We start from the raw sequence: 14,592 nt of genomic DNA, 5'->3' as shown, positions 1-14,592 counted from the left end.
GCACCAGAATAGGGCGTCGGCTGTCTTAAATCCAGTCAGAGATTCCAGAGATCCAATCGCTGTCCTCATCATCAGGTGGCAGATCTCCACCACTTAAATCAACCTCACTAACTCCTGTCACCACCAGAGGGAGAACGGAAGGAGAACTCCCAACTGGTAGACCAGACAATGAGTTCACAACACACCCTCATATCCACCCTCTGTATATGCACCCCCATAGCCATCCTCTATAGTATATGCAACCCCATAGCCACCCTCTGTATATGCAGCCTTATAGCCACCCTCTGTATATGTAGCCTTATAGCCATCCTCTGTATATGCACCCCCATAGCCACCCTCTGTATATGCACCTCCATAGCCACCCTGTATAAGCTGTTATGATTGAGTCACCGTAGGAGGCAAAAATAGAAATGCTAGCTAAGTCCAGAAAACCAGAGAAGTTGGCAGCTATCGGATTGCAGACCCCTGAACCTATCAACACAACTAGCAGTAGCCGTGGGGGGGGGCTCCTACGATGCCCTAGGCCCCTCGATCACAGCCAGAGGACTACATAGCCTAAAGACAGAAAGGGAAATCTAAACTGCCCCAGAGCAGACCCCAAAGCAAAAGGCAGCCCCCCACATATAATGACGGTGAAGCAAGAAGAAAGAACAAAACACAGACAGAAAGATAGACTGAGCAAAGATGGGGCCCATGCTAGCTTAGATAGGAAAGGACAGGAAGGCTGCTGTCTGCAATCCGTGAAAAACCCAATGAAAATAAGAGCCAACAAACTGACAGTAAAAAAGGCCCTGAAGGCGCTAGGCTTCAACAAAGCTATGTCAGTACTCAGGAATATTCTGAAGACAGAGCAACAGGCAAAAGGAGATTCAGCTCACCCCAGCAGGGAATGGCAGAATCCAGAAAAGCAAGGAAAACAAAACACTAATGCAAAAAGGCAAAGCAGAAATCTTAGCTTTAGATGAGCAGGAATCAGACTGGTTTCCTAGAAGTCCACAGAGAAATCACCCGCAGGCCAGAAGGGCGTCGGCAGCCTTATATCCAGTCATTAACTCCACTCAGCCAGTCATCATCATCAGCCCCAGGTGTTTGACAATCAGGCTCACTACCTTTCTTCACCAGAAGAGGGAGTTCCTCGGGCCTCAGTAGTGAAGGGGAAAATGAACTCACAACAATAAGCACCCCCATAGCCACCCTCTGTATATGCACCCTCATAGCCACCCTCTGTATATGCACCTCCATAGCCACCCTCTGTATATGCACCTCCATAGCCACCCTCTGTATATGCACCTCCATAGCCACCCTCTGTATATGCACCCTCATAGCCACCCTCTGTATATGCACCCTCATAGCCACCCTCTGTATATGCACCTCCATAACCACCCTCTGTATATGCACCCTCATAGCCACCCTCTGTATATGCACCCCATAGCTATCCTCTATAGTATATGCAACCCCATAGACACCCTCTGTATATGCACCCCCATAGTCACCCTCTGTATATGCACCTCCATAGCCACCCTCTGTATATGCACCCCCATAGCCACCCTCTGTATATGCACCCTCATAGCCACCCTCTGTATATGCACCTCCATAGCCACCCTCTGTATATGCACCCCCATAGCCACCCTCTGTATATGCACCCCATAGCCACCCTCTGTATATGCACCCCCATAGCCACCCTCTGTATATGCACCCCCATAGCCATCCTCTGTATATGCACCCCCATAGCCATCCTCTGTATATGCACCCCTATAGCCATCCTCTGTATATGCACCCCCATAGCCACCCTCTGTATATGCACCTCCATAGCCACCCTCTGTATATGCACCCCCATAGCCATCCTCTGTATATGCACCCCCCATAGCCATCCTCTGTATATTCACCCTCATAGACACCCTCTGTATATGCACCTCCATAGCCACCCTCTGTATATGCACCCCCATAGCCACCCTCTGTATATGCACCCCCATAGCCACCCTCTGTATATGCACCCCCATAGTCACCCTCTATACATGCACCCCCATAGCCATCCTCTGTATATGCACCAGTTGCCATGGCTTCAACCTTTTTCTACCGACAGCTCACCTTTATTCTGAAATGCCCCTCTAGTGTGCCTAACCTTATCTACGGGCGGCCACACGTAGCAAGTCAGAGCGAGCCTGCCAAGCTGTAGCGGGAAGGCTCCTTGCCTCTCACCCGGTAGACCTACAGGATGTAACGAGAAGGCTCTCACCCATTAGATCAGCTGACTAGAATAGGAATAGGCCTTTTTCCTTCCAGCCCAGCTCCATGGATTGTGGGAAGGCTACTTTAACTTAGACAGCTCATCTTTCTTTTGAAATGCTCTTCTGTGTGTCTGGACCTCTGTCTTACAGCCCACACATAGCAAGTCAGAGTGAGCCTGCCAAGGTATATCCAGAGGGCTCCTTGCCCTCTCCTCATCCACAACAAGAAAACCTGCTGACTAAAGTAAGAAGGCCCAGGTGTGATAGGCCTCTGACCTACTTTATCAGCCATACAGTCGGCTACCTCCTTTGCTGATACACAATTTGCTATACAAATCAATCACACAACTAGAAGCGGGTTCAAACACATTAATGACCAAACAATCACTTACAATTTCCTTCTAAATTAGGCACCATATTTTACTTTCAACTTCCACAATTTCTTTCCATTTCAATTAAGTACTGTTGCTTTAAAATGCACAAATCTTATAGCGAGCCTTTCAGAACCACAGAGAATCTGAGCGCCGCTCTGTGAATCCTCTCATTAGACACTCAGCAGAGATAAGACGAGAGGAGCGAGAGAAGGGGAGAAGAGAAAGTGTGCAGCGCCATCATTCCCCCTCCCATCAGAATGTAGTGTCCTTCAACTAACAGAATGCCATAGCTCTTTAGACTTAATCAAAATCAATTTCTACAAGAAAAACTCAAAATCACGGGATTTCAATGTAAGAGCAGATAACTGTATAATGTAAGTAACCACGTCTTGCCATTTTATGGCCAAATGCATTCAGGAAACTTTACAATGTAATGCCACATATAACACGAGCTATATCATTACTCAATTCATTCAGTCTCAGATGTAGATTTGAAATATCTATAACGCATCTGTCCGGGATTCCCCCACAACTAGAAAGGTCACAAATCTCTTGACACAAAATGATGTGTGTTGATTCATTCATACGGTCATTTGATTTTACAAAGAGAAGATAACAAAAATCCCTTATCTCAATTACTCATCTCTCATTTCATTCGGAGGTTCTCATAGACATATATACAAGGATTCACACAGCCTGCGTATCCTGCACTTTGGATTTGACACCTTAACCTGCAGCCGTGTCCACTGACACTCTGAGAACACCAAAGCCAACTTCTTAAGCAACAGGAATCAATGAAAACCTGAGCAACCAAAAACCACAGCCCTATACAAAATAGAGCCTCATATGATTTACTGAAAATCCAAAATAGACGCTGCAGAGAGTCTATCCCAGACTTTGTGATACACAGTACACCAGTACACGACCAGTTAGTATATTAGTATATTGCCAGAACAGATTAACAGATAATACAGATGACAATTATTATCTTATTACTCTATTATTCAACTCTCATACGGACATACTCACCGCTCACTGGTGATGTGGGTTATTTTTGAACCGTGTTTGTACAGTCTTACCCAGAGATATGTAGAGATTAGAGTTGAGCGACTTTGGTCGGATCGGGTTTCGTAAAACCCGAATGAAACAAAATAAGTTTCAGATGAAACTCGTCCGACTAGAGCAAAAAAAGTCGGAGTTTCGTCCGACTTTTATTTCCCATTGACTTGCATTGGGGTCGGGTTTCGGACGAAACTCCGACTTTGTTTTGCTCTAGTCGGACGAGTTTCATCTGAAACTTATTTTGTTTCATTCGGGTTTCACGAAACCCGATCCGACCAAAGTCGCTCAACTCTAGTAGAGATCCTTAGAGAGGTTGCAAATGCAAAATCAGTGTAAGAATAAAAGTTCTCACCTGCTGCAGCCTGGATTCTGCATTTTCAACCTCCCAGGAAACTCCCACATATGGATTCCGAATAGGCTGGTCTCCACACGGTCCCCGTTGGGCGTCAAAACTGTCGTAGCTGCTTTTTGTTCTGACCAAGCGTCAGATCTTGCCAGATCACCAGTGAGGCCAGAGTACGAGGTTTCGCCCTTCTGTTCACAAGCGCTTGGAGACAAAGAGACTCAACACACACGCAGTGGTCAAATCACTTTATCTGACGTAATGCAGCAAAAGGCAATATTTTTATACCATTTACAACAATATGTGGCTCTATGGAGCTCATTTGACCCCCACCATCACCTCAGGGTCGTACCTTGTTTACAATGTACCCAGAACATGTTGTTGAGAACAAATATGATAACAAGTATAGTTTCCTTGAAGACAGAGACTAATACTCTACATAAGAATAACACATAGCAATAATAGGAAAAAAGGCATTTGAAGTCTTAAAGGTAATTAAAGGGATATAAAAGCAAACCATTAACTCTTCTATATCATACACAGGACCTCTGTATATAGTATACAATGTATAGTGTCAGTGTACAGGTAACACACTAACTCACCAGTGATGTCTCTAGGTGAAGTCCTTCATCCTTGTTTTTCTTCATCCAGCACAGATCGCCATCACTTCTTCCAGCCAGCACTCGTCTCTGCAGGAAATAACAGTTATCTAGAGCTCCGCTTGCAGAACACACTATTTATTTTTTCCCAATTACTACATTACACCACATGAATAAAAAAGGCGACAGTGTCGCTCTGCACAGTACAGGACCACCCCCCCATTTAAAACAGTATACTCAAAAAATTAAATACATCACTGCAGTAATAATATCCCTTAATTTACCCCTATGGTAATAACATCCCCCATCCTGACCCCTGTGTGTCTCATTCCTGGCTTTAGCCATATGTTCTCCCATCCCGCCCTCATGAGTGTCCATTCTTCCCCATATGATCTCCATTGTATCCATCCTGCCCCATGATCCTGTGTGATCTGTCTCCAACCCTGCCCCATCTGTCTCCAATCATGCCCCGTATCTCCATTCTGCCCGTCTCCAGCATTCTGCCCCAGTCTCCAGCATTCTGCCCCAGTCTCCAGCTCTCTGCCCCAGTCTCCAGCTCTCTGCTCCAGTCCAGCATTCTGCCCCATGTTTAGCATTCTGCCCCAGTCCAGCATTCTGCTCCAGTCCAGCATTCTGCCCCATGTCCAGCATTCTGCCCCAGTCTCCAGCATTCTGCCCCAGTATCCAGCATTCTGCCCCATATCCAGCATTCTGCCCCAGTCAAGCATTCTTCCCCATGTTCAGAATTCTGCCCCAGTCTCCAGCATTCTGCCCCAGTCCAGCATTCTGCCCCAGCACCCAGCATTTTGCCCCAGCACCCAGCATTTTGCCCCAATCCAGCATTCTGTCCCAGCACCCAGCATTTTGCCCCAAGTCCAGCATTCTGCCCCAGTTAAGCATTCTGCCCCAGTCCAGCATTCTGCCTCATGTTAAGCATTCTGCCCCAGTCTCCAGCATTCTGCTCCATGTCCAGCATTCTGACCCAGTCCAGCATTCTGCCCCATGTTAAGCATTCTGCCCCAGTCCAGCATTCTGCCCCATGTTCACTATTCTGCCCCAGTCCAGCATTCTGCCCCATGTTAACCATTCTGCCCCAGTCCAGCATTCTGCCCCATATTAAGGATTCTGCCCCAGTCCAGCATTCTGCCCCCCGGATCGCCGCTGTCAGAAAAGAAACAAAACAATTTCTCCTTACATGGCCGCGTTCCAGTGGCGGGCGACGCTCACACTCCCTCCACGCTGCAGCGCGCTCTAGCCGGCGACTGACACTAACGTCACATGCCGGCGAGGTGCACGCTGCTGCTGACGTCAGCTGCCAGCCTCTGATTGGCTTGTGGCTGCCGTGGCTGTTAACTATTGACGTGCGGGCCGCCGGGCCCGCATGTCAATAGCGTTTAACTGCCACTGCGCCGAGGGCCCGGTTTAGCTGCCGATAGGGGCCCAGTGAGCAGAGGAGACCAGGCCCGATGCGGGCCCCCTCTGCCCTCCGGGCCCCATACGCCAGTCAGGGCAGTAATGCCCAGATGGCGGCCCTGCATGTATCATGTTAACCGAAACAGTCAGAAAACTAGCCCCATATTGGCAGATCCCAGACCTCAAACTATATACTGTGTAAGTTTATAAGCCACTCCAGTGTCGAGAATAGATAGTATGTGAAAATACAGTATATACCACTCAGGGAACACTTATCTTTCAGAGATAATTTCCATATTCATACTAAATAATGGCACAGATCTCCCAGACATTATGGTTGCACATATCCCTAGTCTTTATACCGATATTGCACTCATTCCCTGACAGACCACAGCACGGCCATTAGTTAGAAGCTTCTAATGATCTTTGGAGCAGGTAAGTTCTCCCTGAGTGGTACATATTGGGCCGTCTGAAGACTGAGTTTAGTCTAGGACAATTTGTCTGCACTACTAATTAACAGCTGTTACAATCCCACCAAGGACAACATCTGCAAGGAGTTTGTATGTTCTCCCCTTGTTTGCGTGGGTTTCCTCTGGGTACTCCAGTTTCCTCCCACATTCCAAAAACATACTGATAGAAAATGTAGATTGTGTGCCCCATCGGGGACAGCGATGATAATGTGTGCAAGCTGTAAAGCGCTGCAGAATATGTTAGCGCTATATAAAAATAAAGATTATTATTAAGATTATACCAAACTAGGGCAGTCCCTATAGGAGAAAAATCACAAGAATTATACTGTATTGTCACATACTATCTATTCCTGACACTGGAGGGGCTTATAAACTTACGAAGTATATAGTTTGAGGTCTGGGATCTGCCAAAATGTGGCTAGTTTTCTGACTGTTTCGGATAACATGATTTTAGCTTTTTTTGTCTAGTCTCATTTGAATATAGGTCAATATTAAATACTCTCCTGATGAGTCGCCTTTGGTGAGGTCGATGAAGCACGTAGAAATGAGAGCCTTGGACAGTGAGTGTGTATACGTCATCTCACCCACTGAACTTTGGGTACATGTTTTTTCTATTAGTCACCTTCTGACTAACCTTCAGGGGGTGAATTATGGGTATAGTTTTACATTTGGAATTAATAAAGTTTACTTTTATCCTTTTTTCAGCAAAAATGAGGAATGACAAGAGACAACCCATTTAAGAAGATTCTATTTTGGTTAAAACTATTCAAACATTATGGACATAAAAAAGGCTTCTCCCCTATGTGACGTCTCTGATGTTTATTCACAGTTGATTTCCAAGTAAAATATTTCCCACATTAAGAAAATGAAAAAGGCTTCTCCTCTGTGTGAGGTCTCTGATGTCTAACAAGAAGCGCTTTCCGGTTAAAACATTTCCCACATTCTAAACAGGAGAAAAGGCTTCTCCCAATGTGTGCTCTTTGATGGCGATCAAGATCTATTTTCCATTTAAAACATTTTCCACATTCTGAACATGAATATGGCTTCTCTGCTGTGTGAATTCTCTCATGTGTAACAAGACTTGAATTCTGAGTAGAACATTTCAACATTCTAAACATCAAAAAAGCTTCTCTCCTGTGTGAGTTCTTTGGTGAGTAAGAAGCAGTGATTTATGTGCAAAACATTTCCCACACTCTGAACATCAAAAATGCTTCTCTCCTGTGTGAGTTCTCTGGTGTTTTACAAAATGTGATTTCTGCTTAAAACATTTCCCACATTCTGAAAAGGAAAAAGGCTTCTCCCCTGTGTGTGTTCTATGGTGAGTAACAAAATTTGATTTATCTGCAAAACATTTCCCACATTCTGAACAGGAAAAAGGCTTCTCCCCTGTGTGAGTTCTCTTGTGAGTAACAAGCAGTGATTTACATGCAAAACATTTCCCACATTCTGAACAGGAAAAAGGCTTCTCCCCTGTGTGAGTTCTATGGTGTTTTACAAAATGTGATTTCTGCTTAAAACATTTCCCACATTCTGAACAGGAAAAAGGCTTTTCCCCTGTGTGAGTTCTCTGGTGAATAACAAGCAGTGATTTACGTGCAAAACATTTCCCACATTCTGAACATGAAAAATGCTTCTCCCCTGTGTGAGTTCTCTGGTGATTAACCAAAATTGATTTCTGGTTAAAACATTTCCCACATTCTGAACAGGAAAAAGGCTTCTCCCCTGTGTGAATTCTCTGGTGTTTAACAAAAGTTGATTTCTGGTTAAAACATTTCCCACATTCTGAACAGGAAAAAGGCTTCTCCCCTGTGTGAGTTCTCTGGTGAGTAACAAGCATTGATTTACGTGCAAAACATTTCCCACAATCTGAACAGGAAAAAGGCTTCTCCCCTGTGTGAGTTCTCTGGTGTTTAACAAAATGTGATTTGTGGTTAAAACATTTCCCACATTCTGAACAGGAAAAAGGCTTCTCCCCCATGTGAGTTCTATGGTGAGTAACACAATTTGATTTATCTGCAAAACATTTCCCACATTCTGTACAGGAAAAAGTCTTCTCCCCTGTGTGAATTCTCTGGTGTTTAACAAAAGTTGATTTCTGGTTAAAACATTTCCCACATTCTGAACAGGAAAAAGGCTTCTCCCCTGTGTGAGTTCTCTGGTGTCTAACAAAATGTGATTTAAGTGCAAAACATTTCCCACATTCTGAACAGGAAAAAGGCTTCTCCCTCGTGTGAATTTTATGTTGAATAACCAAATTTAATTTCTGGTTAAAACATTTCCCACAATCTGAACAGGAAAAAGGCTTCTCCCCTGTGTGAGTTCTATAGTGAGTAACCAAATCTGATTTCTGGTTAAAACATTTCCCACATTCTGAACAGGAAAATGACTTCTTTGCTTTAGGAGCAGTTTGTTTTTTAATGCCTCTTTTGTGACTTTGATTTTCCTTAGTAGTCGGTAATGAATCAGAAGATGGGACCTGTTTCATAGGATCAGATGACGGATCTTTGCTGTGAATGGATGATGATATATCTGGAGTAATAGCATTCACTTCAGTTGTATCTTGCAGGATCTCAAGATCATCAGATTTAAAAATTGAAGATGTCAGCTGTCCCTCTGATCTCCTGGTGCAGTCATCTGCTAAGATAGAAAACAATTTTTTTAATAAAATATCATTGAGTTTTATATTTTTGAACATTTCTACTTAAAGAAGTTGTCCACCACTATAACTTTTTTTTCATAAATCTTGCCATTATGTGCCAGTAAAAACATCCACTGTGTTTATATTAGCAATATTACCTTTTATCATGCTCTAGCAGCACATTTTCTGTGCTGGCTCCAGCTCTCATCGGGGTAATCGACAACTTCCTTTCTCCCGACTTACTGTGCTCTAATACTACAAGTTCCATGATGCATTGCACTGGCCTGTAAGCCAGCACCTTGCACACCCACTCCAAAACACACCCAAACCCCTCCCTCCTCTCTCTTCAATCTGAAGCATCTTATTGTAAGGGTCTGTGCACACGTTGTGGATTCTACTGTAGATCTGCAGCGGATTTGGCCCTGCGGATCCGCAGCAGATTCTCCTGCGTTGTACAGTGCCATTATAGTCAATGTAAAACAAAAACCTCTGTGCCCATGGTGCAGAAAATCAGCAGCATAAACGCTGAGAGTTCATTACTGCAGAATGTCGGATTCCGCAGCGTTTTACACCTGTTCCATTATAAGAATCCGCAGGTGTCAAAAAGCAGGTGAAAGTCACACAAAATCTGCAGGTAAGACGCCAGTCATTTTACCTGCGGATTTAACAAAATCTACATGGAAAAATCCACAGCACAATCCGCCACGGGTTCACATAAAACACACTGCAAGCATCATGAGCGCACACACAGGAGCGCGCACAGACACAGACGTTCTTAATAATAAGTCCCCATGTACACACCGTTATAGTGCTGAGAGCTATAAGGCTGTGTGCACACCGGGCGGATTCCAGGGCGGATCATTCCACACAGAATCTGCAGCTCTTGGCAGAAAATGCAGGTGCGTTATTGATGCGCTTTTCATGTGTTTTTCACATGCGGATTTGTGTGCGTTTTTGCAAGCTAAATAAAGATATGTTATTTAACAAAAAATGATTTGTGATGTCATTTCTGTCCAACCTCCTCTTTTACACTTGTCCAACCCACACTACATTACACACCGATAGATAGAGGATAGAAAAAAAGATAGATAGATAGATATGGGATAGATACAGAGATGGATGGATAGATAGATCCATATATCTATCTATAGATAGATCCATATATCTATCTATAGATATATCCATAGATATAGCCATGGATATTTCCATAGATATTTTATTTCCATAGATATTTCCATATATATATATCCATAGATATATCCATATTTATTAATGAACAATATTTCATTTAAAAAAAAATAAGAAATAAAAAAAATGGCGTGGGCTCCTGCACAATTTCCTTTGCCATAGGGGGAAAGCCGATGGCCGGGGGCCAATATTTGTAGCCTGGGAAGGGGATAATACCCATGGCCTTTTCCCAGGCTATGAATATCAGCCGGCAGCTGTCTGCATGTCCTTTACTGGCTATTAACATAGGGGACCCCCAAAAAAATGACGTGGGGTCCCCCTAAATTTTATAGCCAGAAAGGCAACACAGACAGTTTCGGGCTGATATTCATAGCATAGGAAGGGTCCATGGATATTGGACCCCCCTGGTTACAAATACCAGCCCACAGTCGCCCCAAAAATGGCGCATCTATAAGATGTGCCAATTCTGGCACTTAGCCCCTCTCTTCCCACTCCCGTGTAGCAGTGGGATATGGGGTAATAAGGGATTAATGTCACCTTGCTATTGGAAAATGACATTAAGCTCGGTTAATAATGGACAGGTGTCAATAAGATGCCTATCCATTATTAATCTTATAGTAATAAAGGGTTAAAAAACACACACACATAAGAATAAAGTATTTTAATGAAATAAAACACAACATGGAATTCATATTTTTTTTGCACGCCCAGATCCAAGCGATGCCCTTGGTCTCCTGTATTAAAAAGTAATAAAATAAACAAACAAACCGTATACTCCCTGTCCGACACAGTCCAATTAATAACAAGTGTCCCACGACGATCTCCCCTACAGAACAGTGACATCAGGTGAGTGGGCCTCCCAGTGATGAACTGACAGGAGACAATGGCTCCTGCAGTGCATCACTGAGGTTACATGAGTTCAGGCTCTCACTTTGCAGCAATGCTGCATGAGAATTAGGATTAGGGTTAGGGCTATGGTTACGGGATCTCTTTCCCGGTGGTGGAGGGACACACAGCGGAGGATTACCTCTGCCTGTCATTTCATTGCTGGGGTCCCTGGAGAGAGGTCGCATCAGCTGATGCAACTGCTCTATATGGGAGATAGTCTTGGGACCCTCATTATTATCTGGACTACAGCGGAAAGGTGAGTATAGGTTGCTTTATTATTTTATTACAGGAGATCGATGCCCGCAGACCCCCGCATGGCCTGTCCACCAACCTGCACAGCCAGCAGACAGCCCACAGATCCCCGCACGGCCCGTCCACTCCCCGCATAGCCAGCAGACAGCCTGCAGACCCCTGCACTGCACACACAGCAGCCCGCAGACTCTGGTACGGCCTGTCCACCCCTCGCACAGCTGACAGACAGCCCGTCCACCCCCCCGCACAGCCCCGTCCACCCCCTGCACAATCCCATCACTCTTGATGGGTGAGGAGACAGATGCTGCAGAGTGATGGGGCTGTGACGTGTGGTGCAGCACCGCCCACACACTGCTGTGACTCTTGATGAGCGACAGCAGTGTGTTGATGCTGGGTCACGCCTGCTGATGATGTCACATCAATTTCCAGAGTCAGGAAATTGACATGACATCAGCAGATGTTAGCGGCAGCTGCAGCCTGGGGGTCACGTGACCTGGAATCAGCTGCCCGCATGACGCCGCTCACAGGCAGAATTGGCAACGCAATGTAATTACAAAAATCATTAGGGGCCCCAGGGGGATATAATGGGGGGTTACAAAAAGTAGTGGACAACCCCTTTAAATTGTCCATAAAAATGGCAAGCTATGTAAAAACCTTTAATTATTTACCAAGACAATGACAGCTCACAGTCTAATAGAAAACCTTGTTGGATGAACCAGTAGTGTGTGGTGTTCAACTGTTTGTTCATTCTGCCTCCCAAATATCAAATAAAAAGAAAAACAGATAAGGCAGGTTAGTTAGGGTTAGTGTTGGGGCTAAAGTTAGGGTTTATTCTGAAGTTAGGGGTAGGGTAAAGAATTAGGCTTTTCTCCATTGTTTCCCCAATAATTTGGTCACGTCAGTCACGTCGTAGTTTTGTATTTACGTAAAAAAAAAGAAAACGAATAAAATGGCCGGTCAGTATTATAGTGCAGAGGAGGCTTATGCACTTTTATGTTCCGACAGCGAATAAAGTATTGAAGAAAGCATACAGGATAGTATTACATACATAAGTATACATTAGAGTACAAATTATAATACTTTCCCCATATTTTAATAAATGCAAATACACCAAACACATCCCTCCCCCTTCCCATAACAAGAACCCCCCCGTCACGCATCTACAATCCTTAGCCATGCATTACAATGTTGTACACTGTTTTATAACCCTAATAACCTATTTTTGATGAGTTCTGCGGAAGCCAATCCGGGAAAGTCCAAGCACCCCCCCAGATATTCTCGTAGTGGTTCATCTTGCCTCTTTTCATGTAGACGCTTCGCTCCATAAGGATTACAAAATTAACTCTCTTTACAAATTCCTGCCTAGCTGGAGGATTCTCATCTAACCAGTGCAATATGATAGTTTTACTTGTAACATAAAGCAGTCTGGCTATTGCTAACCTACCCCATTCATCCAACGCCACCTCCTCTACATGATCTAAAATACACGTCAATGGATCTCGAGTAATATTTGCTTCCGGCAAGCTTTCCACCAAATCCAGGACCCCGATCCAAAATGCCTGTAATCTTGGACAAGACAATGGCATATGAAGAATATCCACTTCATCCATCGTACATCTCGGACATCCAGAGTCTGCCCTTAGTCCAGCCTTTTTCATCCACACAGGTGTCCTGTGTACCCTATGTATAGTGTATAACTGCGGCCCCCTCCCAGATTCACTTATAGATATTCTAGGGACATATTGTAAAACCGACTCCCACTGCTCATCCGATATGTCTCCTAAATCCCTTGTCCATTTGGATCTAGCCATCAATGGCTGTCTATACAAAAATGTACCCAGCAATCCCCTGTAAATTATCGATATAAGACCCCTAGTGCCCCTCTGGGGGCCAAGCGTATTCAATATACTGTCATTCTGTATCACTATCGGTGACCTTCACTGTCTAGAGAATGCGTGTCGCAGCTGCAGATACTGGTAAAACATAGTATGCTCCAAAGGGAACTCTTCCCTAAGTGTTTCAAATGTTTTAAATGTCTCACCATCTAGCAACAGCGACACATACCATATACCTATTCTTCTCCACTGTCCAAAATTCCATAGACTTAGCAGTTCAGTCAGCCGGGGGTCAAACCAAATGGCTATGTATCTCGTGTATTCCCCTATACCCCTCCATAGCTTTATTTTTTTCCACAGTTTGAAATTTTGGCATTTTTATGACACTAGTCAATGTCTGCCCAGAAATGCCCCTGAACATGACAGACTATTCAAAATCAGACCCATCATCGTAGACTTGACAGAAAAGTTCTTAAAGCTCTACACCCCAACAGAAAACATTTCCATTGATGAGTCCCTTGTAAAATTCAAAGGAAGACTGCACCTCAAGCAATTTATTCCTTCGAAGAGGGCAAGGTTCGGAATAAAGCTCTATAAAATGTGTGAGAGTTCAACCGGATCCACATCAGCTTTTCACATTTATGAGGGGAAAGACAGCCAACTAAACCCACCAGGATGCCCTTCTTATCTGGGGACATCTGGAAAAATCGTTCATTTTTACAAAAAGGCTCCAATCTGTATCTTGACAACTACTACACCAGCATACCCCTATTTAAAAGTCTGGTTGAACATAACATAGGAGCTTGTGGGACCATTCGAAAAAACCATCAGGGGTTTCCACAATCATTGGTCAGCAAAAAGTTCCGAAAGGGGCAGTCAGGGGCTTTACACAATGGAGAGCTGCTTGCCCTTAAGTATAAGGATAAAACAGATATTTTTATCCTGAGCTCGATCCACACAGATGCCACAAGGGCCACTGCAGACCAACGGGGATCCACTACTCCAAAACCTGTGTCTGTCACTGACTACAACAAATATATGGGGGTGTGGACCTTGCAGATCAGGTTCTACAGCCATACCAGGTATCAAGAAAATCATATATCTGGTATAAAAAGTTATTTGTTTCAGGTGGCCACATATAATTCTTTTATGTAATGCAGAAAAGCCGGAAATGCAGATACTTTCCTTGATTATCAGGAAAAGGTCACTGAAAATCTTGTTTTTGAAAATGTTGTCCCAGCCAATCCTTTAGAATCTGAAGATGTCAGAAGACTCACTGAGCGACATTTTATTGCACTCATC

The 14,592-nt window shown here is 44.2% G+C and overlaps 3 protein-coding genes across 3 annotated transcripts in view; 2 read left to right on the top strand and 1 right to left on the bottom strand.

Moving 5' to 3' along the window:
• Window positions 1–7,585, top strand: part of LOC141076793 (uncharacterized) — a 40,524-nt gene extending 32,939 nt beyond the window's left edge. Inside the window, exon 3 of the mRNA XM_073564103.1 lies at window positions 7,569–7,585. Within this exon, the coding sequence (XP_073420204.1) occupies window positions 7,569–7,585 (17 nt within the window). The remainder of the gene's footprint in view (window positions 1–7,568) is intronic.
• The window catches only part of LOC141076815 (uncharacterized), a 918,929-nt gene that overhangs the window by 643,623 nt on the left and 260,714 nt on the right, over window positions 1–14,592 (top strand). The gene's annotated exons all lie outside the window — the stretch shown is intronic.
• On the bottom strand, window positions 7,220–9,184 carry LOC141076792 (uncharacterized). The gene has a single exon (XM_073564101.1). It carries the CDS (start codon window positions 9,182–9,184, stop codon window positions 7,691–7,693), a length of 1,494 nt encoding a protein of 497 aa, XP_073420202.1. The 3' UTR covers window positions 7,220–7,690.

Source organism: Dendrobates tinctorius, unplaced genomic scaffold (genome assembly GCF_039654945.1).
Source record: "Dendrobates tinctorius isolate UK_male_01 unplaced genomic scaffold, ASM3965494v1 ptg000430l, whole genome shotgun sequence".
Classification (NCBI taxonomy): domain Eukaryota; kingdom Metazoa; phylum Chordata; class Amphibia; order Anura; family Dendrobatidae; genus Dendrobates; species Dendrobates tinctorius.
This window is presented reverse-complemented; position numbering and strand designations above follow the sequence as displayed.

What these genes read in the sequence shown, in the direction of transcription:
- LOC141076792 (XM_073564101.1), bottom strand. Translation starts at nt 9,184, where the DNA reads ATGTTCAAAAATATAAAACTCAATGATATTTTATTAAAAAAATTGTTT.